This window comes from Terrapene carolina, unplaced genomic scaffold (genome assembly GCF_002925995.2).
Source record: "Terrapene carolina triunguis isolate 2854851 unplaced genomic scaffold, T_m_triunguis-2.0 Scaffold629, whole genome shotgun sequence".
Lineage (NCBI taxonomy): Eukaryota > Metazoa > Chordata > Testudines > Emydidae > Terrapene > Terrapene triunguis.
In genome coordinates this window covers 14,028,102-14,043,420 of record NW_020664980.1, presented here as the reverse complement: position 1 = coordinate 14,043,420, position 15,319 = coordinate 14,028,102, and the positions used below count along the sequence as shown (strand labels likewise).

General features: G+C 44.9%; 1 protein-coding gene across 1 annotated transcript; it reads left to right on the top strand.

Moving 5' to 3' along the window:
• The first annotated feature begins 2,819 nt into the window (after window positions 1-2,819).
• On the top strand, window positions 2,820-14,946 carry RBM22 (RNA binding motif protein 22). The gene is made up of 11 exons (XM_024217067.2): window positions 2,820-2,945; window positions 3,560-3,613; window positions 4,678-4,707; window positions 7,049-7,181; window positions 8,006-8,106; window positions 8,267-8,439; window positions 10,268-10,468; window positions 11,163-11,327; window positions 11,793-11,881; window positions 12,725-12,856; window positions 13,628-14,946. Exons 1-11 carry the CDS (start codon window positions 2,892-2,894, stop codon window positions 13,756-13,758), a joined length of 1,263 nt encoding a protein of 420 aa, XP_024072835.1. The 5' UTR covers window positions 2,820-2,891; the 3' UTR covers window positions 13,759-14,946.
• Window positions 14,947-15,319: the final 373 nt, after the last annotated feature.

Here is a 15,319-nt window from a genome sequence, read left to right as displayed (position 1 = left end):
ATACTGTCACTCAGCTGTTTGTAATGGACTTCAGTAGTTTATTCACATGAACTATTCCCAAACCAGTTTAAAATAGTGAAATTGTAAACATGTATTGCACTTCTGCCACTCTCTATCTTCATCTCTATACTATCCAAGAAGTATAAATCTCTCACACAGGTAGGTAACATCTGAAATCCTGTATTTTAGCAATTTAGCCCTTAAGTTTAGCTATGGACTCTAAATAGGACTTTACAGATGACCAGCTGTATTGGGTTTAAAATGTTCTCGGCTTTAAGAGTGAGCTGGCCGGGTACACTCTGTATAACTGACTGCAGGAGGACACCAGCACAAGGCACCTCTAGTTCTTTCATTCTATCAAAACGAGTATAAAAGATAATTTAGAAACAAGTTTGTGATGGATAGGAGCACAGACCTAAGATGGTTTAGGGTTCCTTAACTCTCCATTTCCATAATTTCAAATGTTTGAGTCTTTCAAAGTTTTGCCTTTATTTAAAATTTCCTGGCTCTCAATAAAATTTTACTAAAACTAACAATACCAAGGCATGTTCTTTAAACTGATACACAGCTTCTACTTTAGCTCCAGTTTACTGAAGATTTTGGCTGGAAATACTTTTTATTTTGGTCTTAATTATGAGGGAAAAATTGAGGTTGTCCCACGTCATTCTTGAACATAAGAATGTCCATACTGCATCAGACCACTGGTCCACCTATCCCAGTAGTCTGTCTTCTGTCAGGGGCTGGTGCCAGAAGCTTCAGAAGGAATTAACCGGACAGGGCAATTATCAAGTGATCCATCCCCTGTCATCCAGTCCCAATATCTGGCAGTCTGAAGCTTAGCGTATGGTTGCATCCCTGACCATCTTAGGTCAATCAATGGCTGTTAGCTATCTTCTATGAACTTATCTAATTCTTTTCTGAACCCAGTTATACTTTTGGCCTTTACAACATCCCCTGGCAATGAGTTCCAAAGGATGATTGTATGCCGTTTGAATAAGTACTTATGTTTGTTTTAAACCTGCTGCCTATTAATTTCATTGGGTTGCCCCATGTTCTTATGTTCCGTGAAGGGGTAAATAACACTTCTTTATTCTCTTTCTCCACCTCATTCATGGTTTTGTAGACCTGTATCATTCCCCCCCCCACACACACACACACACTCCTCTCTTTTCCAAGCTGAATAGTCCCAGCAAGTGGTTTCAAAGAACTATCTACAATGACTCCCAAGATCTTTCTTGAGTGATAACCGTGCCTCTAGACCCCATCATTTTGTATGTGTAGCTGGCATTGTTTTCCAATGGGCATTGTTTTGCATTTATCAACACTGATTGGCATTTGCCATTTTGCTGTACAGTTGCTCAGTTTTGAGAGATCCCTTTGTAACTCTTTGCAGTCTGCTTTAGGCTTAACTCTTTTGAGTAATTTTGTATCTTCTGCAAACTCTGCCACCTCACTGTTTACCTCATTTTCCAGATCATTTATGAATATGTTGAACAGCACTGGTCCCCGTACAGATCCCTGGGGGGGGCCTCTGCTATTTATCTCTTTCCATTCTGAAAACTGAGCATTTATTCCTACCCTTTGTTTCCTGTCTTTTAACCAGTTACAGATCTATGAGAGGATCTTCCCTCTTATCCTGTGACTGCTTACTCTGCTTAAGAGCCTTTGATGAGGTACCTTGTCAGACTTTTCTTGGTTTCCCTTATAAATTTATATTACACCTTAATAGATAGCAGTACATCTCTGCTAAACTTTCTTCAAACTTACATGTTCAGATTTCTTAATGTGCCTAAACAGTCCATTTACAATCCTACCTTGATCACAGCCTTCAGTAAGTATGTGGTAGCACAATGCCTCCTGACTCCTTTAAAGTCCTTTAACTCATCTGCTTCTGCAAACGGTTTTGATACGTTTGTCTGTGATTTGAATGCCACAGGCAGGAGTGCTGTAAAGCAGGAAGAAGCCCTTGTGGTGCTTTCTAAGATTCAAAAGAAACTATCTGTGGCTTATCATATCAGCTGGACTCCCTGCAGAACTAAAAGTGCTGTAAACAATATGGCAACTGGAAAACTTCACGGTTAAACCTGCATTGGAGTGCATGCGAGATTGTGGCTCTTGGCCCCAGTGTGTCCAGTGCAAGGACAAAGGCTTTTCACAACTGCTGGAACTTCTACAGTCGATCTATGGATCACAACTGTCACTGGATAAAAATAACCATCCCAGCAATGAAATTAATAGACCCTCAAAACCAGAAGCCCTACGCCCCCAGGGCTCCTGCTAGCAGGGTGCCTGGCAGTTCCAAAGAGTGGGATTTGACAACGCTTCAGCTGATGCTAAAATACACACCAACCTCCCTGCATCCCCGCCATGCAGCGCGAGAAGGGCTGGGGGGAATGGCTCTGCTACCAGGGAGCCGGTCGGTTCGGGGACACCACGGCTCTCAGAGCAGAGGAGAAAGGGCAGGGCTCACGCTGTGCCCCACAGACTTCGCCAGGAGTCTTTTTCCACGATCAAGTGGGGAGTCTCCCCCTCCCTCCGGGGGGCGTCCCCCCCCACCCCAGTGGGGGATTCTCTGACCCCCCCCCTCCACCCACACTCTCCAGTGGGATCCCCCCTCCCGGACAGGGGAGCAGCCTCTCTGGGATTGCTGGGGTGGGAGCCACTGGGAACACTGGTCCCCTCCCGCGAGGTGAATTAAAGGGCCAGACCCCCCCCCATCTCTATGGTTAGTGGTGGCTAGAGGGGACGGCGGCCGCGCGCCAGCTCTCCGAGGGTCATGCCGGGGTCACGGCCCTTCTTCCTTTCCCGGTGCATGCCGGGCTGTTGGCGGAGCGGCGCGCGCGCGCTTCCGCCCGGGCCTTGCTGCTGCGGGTACCGGGGCCGGTTCCAAGATGGCGACGTCTCTGGGCTCCAACACCTACAACCGGCAGAACTGGGAGGACGCGGTAAGGCCTGGCCCCGGTGGGGCCTCGGGGCCGGTGGCTCCAGGGCGAGGCGCCCCGGTGGGGGTGAGGCGCCTCCCTCTGCGGCCCGGCCCGGGGAGCCTGGAGCTGGCGGGGGGGGGTCCCCCTGGGGCAGGGGTTGAAGATGGTGTGGGAGGCCGAGGCGGGTGCTAAGGCGGCGGGGCGGGAGGCCGAGGCCAGGGGCTCTCTCCCTAGGGGGGTGCAGGGCCTTGTTCCCTGTGCGGGGTCGCGGGGTGCTGACCCCGTGTAACTGACGGACACTGACACCCCGGGGTGGCTGGTGTCTACTCCGGACTCCTGACCACGTGGGATCTTCCCATGTATTTGGGAGAGCGTCCTGCTTTTCAAATAAAACTAACTGGCTGCGGGTGTGTGGCTCTTCACAAGGCCTCAGCTAGTAGCTGGTTGGGGTATATTGGGGGGCCGTTGTCCCCCCACTTTGGGTAGTCAGAGCTTTAAATTAGTACTGGCCAGTCCAGCATCTCATGAGCGGAGAGAAGCAGACTGCAGAAATGTTGCTGTTGAATAGAGAGGTCCTCTGAAGTGAGCTCTGAGATTTAGTCCTCCTGACTCTTTTTTTCTCCTCCTTGATGCAGGACTTCCCCATTCTGTGTCAGACATGCCTTGGAGAAAACCCTTATATCAGAATGGTATGTGACTGTTTCGAGTCATTGTCCTTTAAGGTGTATGGTGAGACTAGCTACTGAACCTCGGGCTTAGGGGACTAAAAATGAGCTCAGTCAAATGAGGCAAGTAGGAGATGCCAAAATGCATACAGGGGTCTGCGTGCTGCTTCTTGGCAGCAGAACATGCGCGCGTAGGGGAAGAGGGCTAGATTTTGGGATTGGCCGAGGGCATGGGGAACACGATAAAACAAATCAAACAATCAAAAACTTGAGCTGAAGTCAAGACCGCTTGTCTAATGGTTAAATCTTAAGAGATGGGATAAACATGGGTTCTATCACAACTTTGATGATGACTGTCTTCTTGGCTTAGAGAAATGTGATGTACTGAAAGGTTAAATGACTTGCCCAAGCTTTAAAATGTGCTTTGCTATCATTTGATGAAGGTTGCTTGAATGTCCTTTAAATCCTTGTTCTTTTACCCAGTGCATTGACATCTTCAGTGGAAGGCTGTGTATCTGTCACCATTCCATTTTGTTTTACCTTTCCCAACACCAAGTACAATCATGTAGTGTAGTCTCATTTTAAACATCCACCTTTCTCCACTCGCCTCTTCCTAAGCACACTTTAGTCTTTATGAAATTCTAATGAGCTATAATTTTTAATGCAAATATGGTCTATGTTTCAAAGATCGATAGAGGATTTATTTTTGTGTTACGGATCTCTGGATGTTTTGTCATTGTTTAGAAAACGGATAGTAAAAGCCAAAGCTGGGGGGTTTCTTTGAAAGATTTAAAAATATTCTATTGAATATTCTGCCATCAGAAAAAATAGAAGGGTTTGGAAGTGATTTCCTCCCACTTACCTTTCAAAGGCTCTCCAGATTAAGTGAAAGCCATAGGGTCAGACATCTCCAAATGCAGCCAGCACAGAGAGTAAATATGCAGAAGCTGTGGTGGTACCACATGTGGATGGTTGGGTGGAAGAGATGAAAGCACTAGAGTATTTTCTAAGGCATGTAATGTATGATCATAGCATTGACTAGTATCTTGTGAGTTTTTTTTAGTAACTCTCATTTTATTTTATTCCAGACCAAAGAGAAATATGGAAAAGAATGCAAGGTATGTTTGTCTTCATTGTAAGAGTTGACTTCTGGACTAGCTCATTAGTTTCCATTTAGGATTAAGATATAATGCTGAAAATATCAGATAACAATCCAATAGATAGCTTCAAACAATTGCTTATTCTTGTTAATACTTTAAGGGTTGGATTTTGCAAGCTCTTGAGCATGTGAATGCCCTGATGCCTACAAATACTTGACATCGGTTAAGCTACTGGTGTGCTCACTGCCTATCATGCTGACCAATGTTGTTGCATTGTTTCCTTGTATACTCCCCCATCTCTCTGTATCCATCTGTAGTCTCTTGGCTTACACTTAGATTGCAAGCTCTTTGGGGGCAGGGACCATCTTCTTTTTTTTCTCTTTCTCTGCAGCACCTAGCACAATTGGGTCCTGGTCTGTGACTAGGCCTCATAGGTGCTACAGTAATAAAATAATTAATAACTCTAGTCATGTGATTTATCCATGAAAGTCAGTGGGGCTTCTCATGTGAGTGAAGTTACTGCTGATTGTACATCTTTTCAAGATTGGACCCTTAATTATTAAATCTGAAAAATGTTTAGGGTTATTTCCTTTATTTCACTATTTAGTCTAGTTATTCACTTTAAAAAAAAAAGTTTGGAATTGTTCAGATTCACTTTTGTTTCTAGTCATTTTCACTCAGTCTCTTGCAAGAGCACAGTGCCCTAAGGTTCAAGTTTCAAACCCTGTAAGAGAATAATTACACCCAAACAAAAATAACCTAATCACCTAGTTATACAAATTCCTTCCCTCTCACCCCAGGAGTGTGTGGTGTTGCTCTTTAACCTCATCCTCCTAGTGCAGTGTTTCCCAAACTTGGGACGCCGCTTGTTTAGTGAAAACCCCTGGCGGGCCAGGCCGGTTTGGTTACCTGCCGCATCTGCAGGTTCGGCCAATCGCAGCTCTCACTGGCCGCGGTTCGGTGCTCCAGGCCAATGGGAGCTGCTGGAAGCGGCGTGGGCTGAGGGACGTACTGGCCGCTGCTTCCAGCAGCTCCCATTGGTCTGGAGCGGCGAACCGCACCCAGGACATCCCTCGGCCCGCGCCGCTTCCAGCAGCTCCCATTGGCCTGGAGCGGCGAACCGCAGCCAGCACGTCCCTCGGCCCGCGCCGCTTCCAGTAGCTCCCATTGGCCTGGAGCGGCGAACCACGGCCAGTGGAAGCCGCGATTGGCCGGACGTGGCAGGTAAACAAACTGGCCCGGCCCGCCAGGGGCTTTCCCTACACAAGCGGCGTCCCAAGTTTGGGAAACACTGACCTAGTGGATTCACTGTATCCATAGGTTGGCACCAAAAGATGCGGTGTTCAGCACTCCTGGTGGGAAGGTTACTGACACAACTGTTTCAGAAAGAGTAGAGTGGGGGGGAAATGAAAAGTCATCTCAAAAAGGTTTGAACTTAAATCTGATTCTCTACTTAGTCTGGATTTATCAGTTGCTGTTACTCCAAAAAAATCTCATAACGTGGTGGTTAATGCTGGACTGGATTACTATTAAATTTATTTAATCAATCTAGCATTTTCCTGTTAAAAATTCATTTCCTCTTCGCTTTTGCCTTGGCAAATGGGTGGTAGAGGGAACTTGGCTTTCCTCTGGATCTCAATAACTCCCCTGCCAGCAAGTGGTTCATGCTGGGTATCTCTGAGACAAGCAGGCCTTTGTGTTTCGAAAAGGAGAAAGCAGGAATCTTCAGTGATATCCCTTGGAAATATAAAGCAGAATGCCTTGTATTGACTCCAGTGGAGGAGTTAAAATGTATTGTTTCCCTCTTTTCCTCCTTCCTACCATCATCTCCTTTTCGTTAGGAAACCAGACTGATGTACTGAGAGCCAGCTCCCCTTCCCCGAGTCCAGTATACAATGGAAGTAGAAACGTCCTCCCCACAGAGACTGTATGCATTATTTCAGAGTAAGGCCATCCCTTTCTGGGCCTAAATGCTTGTGGCCAGATGGACTGGGTCTCTTGCAATCCCAGCAAGTATATAATTTGCAAACATATCCTACAAATTAGCTGTAATGATCCTTTAGCGACAGCTCTTTGAACTAAGTGGAAGTTCTCTTTGCCTTGTGCTCTGAGCAAAGTTGTGTGAGTATTCAAATCATTGCAAGAAAGTCCAGCCAAAACTTTCTTTTCCTGTCAAAATGGGGCAGCCAAGAAAAGATTGGGTTTTTGAGTTGTTTGCTTGAATTTTTACATATTAAGGTAGTAACGTTAGGCAGGTGATAAGCCTCTAGTAGTAGTTGAGTTTCCATAAGAATTTGAATGCTAGTGTCAATGCTGGCTGCAGTTAGAGTGGTACAAGTCACTGCTCTCTTTGTCTTAGATTTGTGCCAGGCCCTTCACAGTGTTTCGCTGGTGCCCAGGTGTTCGAATGCGCTTTAAGAAGACAGAAGTGTGCCAAACATGTAGCAAGCTGAAGAATGTGTGTCAGACCTGCCTGCTTGACCTGGAATATGGTGTGTAGCTGGGGTCAATTTACCAAAAACTGGAAGTACAGATTGAGACTTAACTCTGCTTGTCTCCTGTCTCTGCATAGTTTTAATACATCTCTAAATAAATGTGTATCTCCATGACTGTGCGCCTAGGGCATGGAGATGCATATTTATTTAGAGGTGTTTGTATGAGAGAGAAGTTGAACAAATTGACTACGACCTCTTCTAGGATATACCAGAAGGCACATCTATATGCCAAATGGTGCTCCTGTCTGTGCATAAACTTTCCAGCTCATTAAAGACTAAATCGTGTCTAATAATTGTATCGATTCTAAAATAAGATCTTCCCATACACACTAGTGCTGTGATGTGATTGTTTGTGTTCATACTACTGAGTTGCTATGAATTTCCAAGTGTGTTTGGACTTTGATACCAAATGGATCTTACTCTAACTGTAGAGCGGATTAGAATCTTGACATTGCATGCTTTTGTTGCTGGCAAGAGTGAAAATAGATCCATTAGTGACACTAGATGTAGGATGAATTATATTTGTGATTAACTGAATCCCACTATTCAAATATGTTTCAGTAGAACATGCAGAGGCTTTTAAAAAACTACCATGAAACTAGACAAACTTTCAGTCTCATTCAGTTCACCGTTCACGGCAGGTGAAGTAATACTGTCCAGAGGATATTAATTAATGCATTGTAAAACGACGAATCAGTACAGATTTGACTGCTCTTCAGGACTCCTATTTCTGAATACAGCTTCCTTAGTATGTTATAATAACCATTTTTGGTCTTTTTGCTTTCGGTTAATATTAATTTTGTTTTTCCATTTAATTTTAGGTCTACCTATTCAGGTTCGAGATGCAGGACTCTCTTTTAAGGATGACATGCCTAAATCTGATGTCAATAAAGAGTATTACACCCAGAACATGGAGAGAGAAGTAAGGAATGCATTTGTAACAGAATCTGTTGGTGGCTTATTTCACTTGTGCTGTAGATGAAATGAACTAGATAATCTTGAAAACTTTCTGGTTTGTCTGATTATGTGCATCAATTTCCTGTCCCAAGCAATGAAATATGCATTCTTTACCTACTGCTTAGATTTCGAACTCTGATGGCACAAGAGCGGTTGGTGCTCTAGGAAAAGCTACTTCTACCAGTGACATGCTGCTTAAACTGGCTCGGACCACCCCTTACTATAAACGCAACCGACCCCACATCTGTTCCTTTTGGGTGAAAGGAGAATGCAAGAGAGGGGAAGAGTGTCCCTACAGGTACAGTTTTGTTTGAAAAGCTAACATGTTCATGTAATGGAAGCAATGCAGTGTCTTCATAAGCATTTTTGCAGATGTTGCAGGAAAAATTACATAAAAACAGCCATGCTGGGTCAGACCAACGGTCCATGTTGCCCAGTAGTCTGTCTTCCGATAGTGGCCAATGCCAGATGCTTCACAGGGAATGAACAGAATAGGGCAATCATCGAGTGATCTATCCTTTGTCGTCCACTCCCAGCTTCTGGCAGTTAGAGATTTAGGACACCCAGAATGGGGGGTTGCATCCCTGACCATCTTGACTAATAGCCATTGATGAACCTGTCCTCCATGAACTAATCTAATTCTTTTTTTGAATGCAGTTATACTTTTGGCCTTCACAACATCCCCTGGCAATGAGTTCCACAGGTTGACTGTGCATTGTGTGAAGTAGTACTTTTGTTTGTTTTAAATCTGCTGCTTATTAATGTCATTGAGTGACCCCTGGTTCTAGTGTTATGTGAAGGGGTAAATAACACTTCCTTATTCACGTTCTCCAGACCATTTATGATTTTGTAGATCTCTGTCATATCCCCCTTTAGTCATCTCTTTTCCAAGCTGAAAAGTCCCCTCTCTTTCTAATCTCTTCTCGTGTGGAAGCTGTCCCATACCCTTAATCATTTTTGTTGCCCTTCTCTGGACCTTTTCCAATTCTAATGTATTTTTTTTGAGATGGAGCAACCAAAAAAACACACAGTATTCAAGGTGTGGGCAAACCGGTGATTTATATAGTAGCATTATGATATTTTCTGTCTTATTATCTATCCCTTTCCTAATGATTCCCAACATTCCATTAGCTTTTTTGACTGCTGCTGCACATTGAGCAGATGTTTTCAGAGAACTATCCACGACTTCAAGATCTTTCTTGAGTGGTAACAGCTAATATAGACCCCATCATTTTGTATATGTAGTTGGGATTATGTTTTCCAAGGTGCATTACTTTGCATTTATCAACATTGAATTTCATCTGCTGTTTTGTTGCCCAGTTTTGTGAGATTCCTTTATAACTCTTCACAGTCTGCTTTGGACTTAACTCTCTTGAGTAATTTTGTATCATCTTCAAATTTTGCCACCTCACTGTCTACCCCTTTTTCCAGATCATTTATGAATATGTCAAACAGCACTGGTCGCAGTATAGATCCCTGGGGGTTACCACTATTTACCTCTCTCCATTCTGAAAACTGACCGTTTATTCCTACCCTTTGTTTCCTGTCCATGAGAGGAGCTTCCCTCTTATCCCATAACAGCTTACTTTGCTTAAGAGCCTTTGATAAGGGACCTTGTCAAAGGCTTTCTGAAACTGAATGTTAACTTGACATATATCACCAGTGAATGAATCCCTTTGCAGCAAGATCTTTCTTGATCATACTGTGTGTATTCAGCAGTGAGCTGAAACATCAATCACCATAACAAATGCAGCTTTTCTCTTACATTGTTCATTGCCTCTCTTTGCAACATCAGTCCTTGCAGCAGAAAATACTGTCCCACCGTCAGTGATCTGAACATATCTCCGCAAGTAACTTTGTTTGAAACCTGGCTCTTGCCATTTCACAGAACCTTGGTTGAGCTGTCCGAGCTGCTGTTTGTTAAAACTCTAGGTGGCAAGTGCTATAATAAATTAATAAGTAATTTGAGTTCTTCGGGCTCTTTAATTGTGTTTAATTTTGGTGTGATTATTTGAATGCTGTTAGTCCTCAGCCTTTTAAGGAGAGAGGTGGTTGTCGCAGTCATGTTAGTCTGGTGCAGTTGTAACAGCGCAATGTTATGAAATGCTTTGTTTACTATACTTTAGACACGAGAAACCTACAGACCCAGACGATCCTCTGGCCGATCAGAACATCAAAGATCGTTACTATGGTATTAATGACCCTGTAGCTGATAAGCTTCTGAAACGGGCTTCAACCATGCCTCGTCTGGACCCACCTGATGACAAGACCATTACCACGCTATACGTAGGAGGCCTGGGAGATACCATCACCGAGACTGATCTGAGGTACGTTGCTACATCTGAGTTCGCATTTGCTTTTCAGCTTGATGCCTTGATAACTGAGAATTAGCTTGCTAAGGTTTTCCTAAGATGCTTGTCACGGTGTTCATCTTTAGCGAGCATTTTGTTGAGGTTGCTGTGCCTGAATGAGAATGAAGGGGGCCGTTCATCCCTTGGTTATGCAGCCCCTTCATTTGTCCATACCAGTCAGAAGTGAGTGACCACTCTTGTTCACTTTTCCCTAACCAGAAGCTGGCTAATAGGTCTATTTAGAGGAGTGCAGAATTCCTGGAGGTGGGAATACTGTTAAGTCTAAGCAACATCTTGTGTGCTGTGTTTAAATTCTTCTCTTCCACCTCCACCAAAAATCCCGCCAAAATGCATCATTGCTGTTGGTGCCCAGAGGATCCCATTTTGCACGTTTATAATTGAAATCCCCTGATCTAACCTCCATCCTCCTAATTCCTGAATTCTGAAGAAACCCCTGTTAGAGCCTGGCACTGTTGCTGCATAATTGTATGGAGGGATTAAAGGTCTGTGACAGGCATTTCCCCTCTTTTCTAACACTGGATTTGAATCCGTGATATAGAGGGGGAAAGGATGCTTGTCTTCCAAGGGTGTGAGCATATGAGACCTTTAATGTATTGTGTTTTTATGGAGAAGAGGAGCAGAATCCAATTTTGCTGTCCTTTCCTTGCAGAAATCACTTCTACCAGTTTGGGGAGATCCGGACGATAACCGTGGTACAGAGGCAGCAGTGTGCATTCATCCAGTTTGCCACACGGCAAGCTGCGGAAGTGGCTGCTGAGAAATCCTTTAACAAGCTTATTGTCAATGGACGCAGACTCAATGTCAAGTGGGGGAGGTGAGCAAGTGGGAGAGGAAGAGGGGAAGCATTTTATTTCCTTTTTGGAGGTTTTCCTCTGGATATTGTTTTCGGAGAATCCACTCTTAACTTCAGAATCATGGGCTGTTCCTTATTCAACTCAAAAGCAGTCTTGGTGCCTTAGAACAGAAGCCAAGTGTGTAAAAGACCCAAATATTTACTGGGTTGCCTGTCTTTTGGTGGGGAATGAGGTGTTGGAGGGTAATTGGCGTTGGGTCTCTTTGAGAAATTCTATTTTGGGGTGGGTACGCTGCTGTCTGAAAAAACAGCACTAACTCCTTTCGTGCCAACTTACCAAGTCCCTGCTGCTAGCATTCTGTAAGCTCTTCATCCTTGGCCTGAAGCAGTGGGTCTGGGATTGGTGACGTAAAACACTCTCTTGTGAGTGTCTGCCCACTCTGCCACCTCCCTCTTCAGTTCTAATGCTTTTGGCTTTGATTTCAGGTCCCAAGCAGCAAGAGGGAAAGAGAAGGAGAAAGAAGGTACTACAGAATCTGGTATAAAGCTGGAGCCAGTCCCAGGACTACCTGGAGGTAAGGGAAATGGTTCCATACCAGTGACTGCCCTCTCAAACACAGAACAGCAGGTCACTTGCTGCCATGAGGCAGAACAGAGTTACACTTCTTAGTTTGCTCTCTATACCATTGGGAGCTGGGGCTAGTAGGGCAGCTGCACATTCCACTCTCAGAGCAGTTAGTGAACCTGGGTTCGAATAAGAGCTGGCTGGAGAGTCTTGTATTTATGGGCAATGAAGGGATCTTTGGCTAGAAAGAAATTCAAAGTGACTCAAGGCCTTTTTTACAGGGTGATTGAAAAGTTACAATGGTTAGAATAAAGGCACTTAAATCATTGAGACCTGTGGCATAAGCTCTGGTTGTGTGTTCTTGAGCCATTCAGTGTCATCTGTTGGGCAGGCAATCCCAGTCGTTCAGGGTAGGGGGGAGGGATAGCTCAGTGGTTTGAGCATTGGCCTGCTAAACCCAGGGTTGTGAGTTCAATCCTTGAGGGGGCCACTTAGGGATCTGGGGCAAAATCAGTACTTGGTCCTGCTAGTGAAGGCAGGGGGCTGGACTCGATGACCTTTCAAGGTCCCTTCCAGTTCTAGGAGATAGGATATCTCCATTAATTTAAATTTTAAAAAAAAAAATTTGATTCAGGTGGCTTTTTGTTGTGGAAGGGTCAGAGCCTGTGGAAGGGATCACGGCTGTTACTCTAGAGGTTCACTGGCATCTTGTGTCTGTTAGATACACACTGCTAACAAAGTTCCTGTCAGGAGAGCTGGTTGCAGCCACTCCCCTTAGAGCCAAGGGTGGGTACTTGCTTATATTTTGCCTGCTAGCTTTCACCAGTAACCAAGGGATGTTTGTGTCTTGAAGCTCTTCCCCCTCCTCCAGCTGCAGAAGAAGAGGCGTCTGCAAATTACTTCAACCTACCTCCCAGTGGCCCTCCAGCGGTGGTTAACATTGCCCTGCCCCCACCTCCCGGCATTGCTCCGCCCCCACCTCCAGGTAATTCCCTCCCCCTTCCCCCTCAGTGAGGAGAGGTAGAACTATGTCCTTTACCAAAGAGGCCTGGAATCAATCCCTACTTGCCAGATTACCTACTAGCCGGTGCCCTCTATTGTAGTTTTGTGTGGTACCTACTAAGTGCGATCTGGGTTTATGAAACAGCTTGTGCTGTAGAACTGGGTCTGTTAGACAGAACTGCCTGTGCGGTAATATGTTCTCTTCAAAATTCTGCAGTACCCAGGAGAATCCCATAAACTGTGCTGAGGCCCACCCTGCTTAGCTGATAGCCATGTAAACCCCATGTTGTCCCTAACATTTAGGAGTGACTCTAAACAGACAGAACGTTCGTGTCAATATTTGACTGTTTGTATATTCAAAACGTGAAGCTTTTTCCCTGTGGCACTTCAGGAGGGTTGAGTTTGTCCAAATGCGCTGGATGGTCTTGTTACCCGAATACGTCTGGTGTGCTCAGTAGTGAAAACAAAACGTTCAGAAGTTCATACTATAATAGGGAGCAGGGGACCAGCACTCGCAGAACTGGAATCTGCACTGTCACTGACTAGCAACGTGTCCTCAGCTGTTCATTATGCTGCCAGAAAGGTTAAAAGGGAGTAAATTGGGATTCCTCAGGAATTGGTGAAGGAGGAGAGGGGGCACCCTTTCCGTGGGCTCAAGTATGTTTTGCTTATCTGGCTTGAATGACAAATAGGCAACAGTAAAATACTTCATCAGGACGCCTGGTAATCTGACACTTGTGTTCTGTGTCTGCAGGTTTTGGACCACACATGTTCCACACCATGGGGCCTCCACCTCCCTTCATGAGAGCCCCAGGCCCCATCCACTACCCTTCTCAAGATCCACAGAGGATGGGTGCCCACGCTGGGAAGCACAACACTCCCTAGCACCCCATTGACCTGTTCACCGTTTGAGTAGATGTCATTTTTTTTGGTTACCATGGTAGCATAATATGTTCAGCTGTGGGCGAGCTGGAGACTAAGCCTTGCTTCCTGCTTGCACACACAGGGCAAGCTGAGCTCTGTTTTGTTGCAACTAGCTAATCTGGTCATTCATATAACCTGAATCATTCACTTACTATCGTGGGTGGGTGGGTGTGGGGGAGGAATGTGGAGAGACGTGATCTAGAGGGTCCATGAATGAATTGTACTAGAATTACAATCCCATCAGTGTATTCAATTTTGCACATTTTGAAATAAATTTGTCTCCTGGGAAAAAAACACACCTTCAGCCGGTTTGATAGCCTCAGCAAGTTCCACCCTGGAATGGATTGGGGTCTCTTGTGCAGACTTAACTGGAGATTTTGCTAGTAATATTCATTCCGGAGTCAAATAACTAGTGATTCATGATTGAAAAAAGATACCAGGTCCTCTAGCACTAAGCCAGAACGCTCCAAGATAACACTGAGGGGAAAGGAAACTAGCCTCAGGGGCACAACTTCCAGGGATTTCTCCTTCTTACTGTGACTTTTTTCTCTCTTTTTCGGGTTGCTTTTCTTCTGATCGTGAGAAACTGGAGAATCCTAAGCCCCTATAGTCAGTCAGTTATGTGCTCGGTAATGCAAACAATTCCCCTACTGCCAATTCCAGCATGACCCAGACAGATGCTCAAGCAGCCATCTATTTCATATAGGCCAGCTGGGACCTTCCTGCCCCTCACCTTGGGGAATGAACATTGTTACTGAAACTGCCAGGAATGAGGCAGCAGTAATACTGCAAGCTCATCCAGTCTGAACTATGGCTTTTGTGGCCTTTGCGTAAAATGGCTCAAGCTGTGAAATGGACCAAACCATTTTTCGTTTGATAGGTTGTGTGATGTGATTCTTTTTTTTTTTTTTAAGAGCTCTGTGTTCAGCATTCACCCTGGAGCATCTGTTCTCTGTATAAAGTCTGTAATTTAATACAGTGCATAGGAGTCCAGGTGGGGGATTTTAAAGTACCAAAGTCTGTTGCTTTGATGTAACTGATCTGTAGATATGTTTTGGTAAACAGACACGTGTGATGAGATAACGCCTTATTTACTTGTTTTTGGTTTTTAATTAAAATGGGCAGATTTTCCAAATGTTTGGACCCTGCTTCCAGAGGCAGAATTTGTCTGAGTATTGTCTGACCTTGTTTGGCTGAGCCCTCTGATGAAGAGTGGCGTGAGAAAGCGAGAGTACAGCCCCAGTTCTGCTTCACCACGCTGCACTTTGGAATGCTTAGGTGCATTGTGAAGTTCTGACGTTGTAGGCACTATGTCGGATCTTGCATAGGAGAGTACAGTACTCTAGGGGGTGCCCTTGGTTAGTGCACTGGCTTTTCATCTCTGGAGACTTGGGTTTAAACTTGGCATAGGTTAGAGGGAAATGAGTGTTGCTGGTCTCAGGTTTAGCCCTCAGTCAGTAAAAATATCAAAATACAGCACAACTGGGTACTGTTCAGCAGCTCCCAGAATAGCATGTTACAG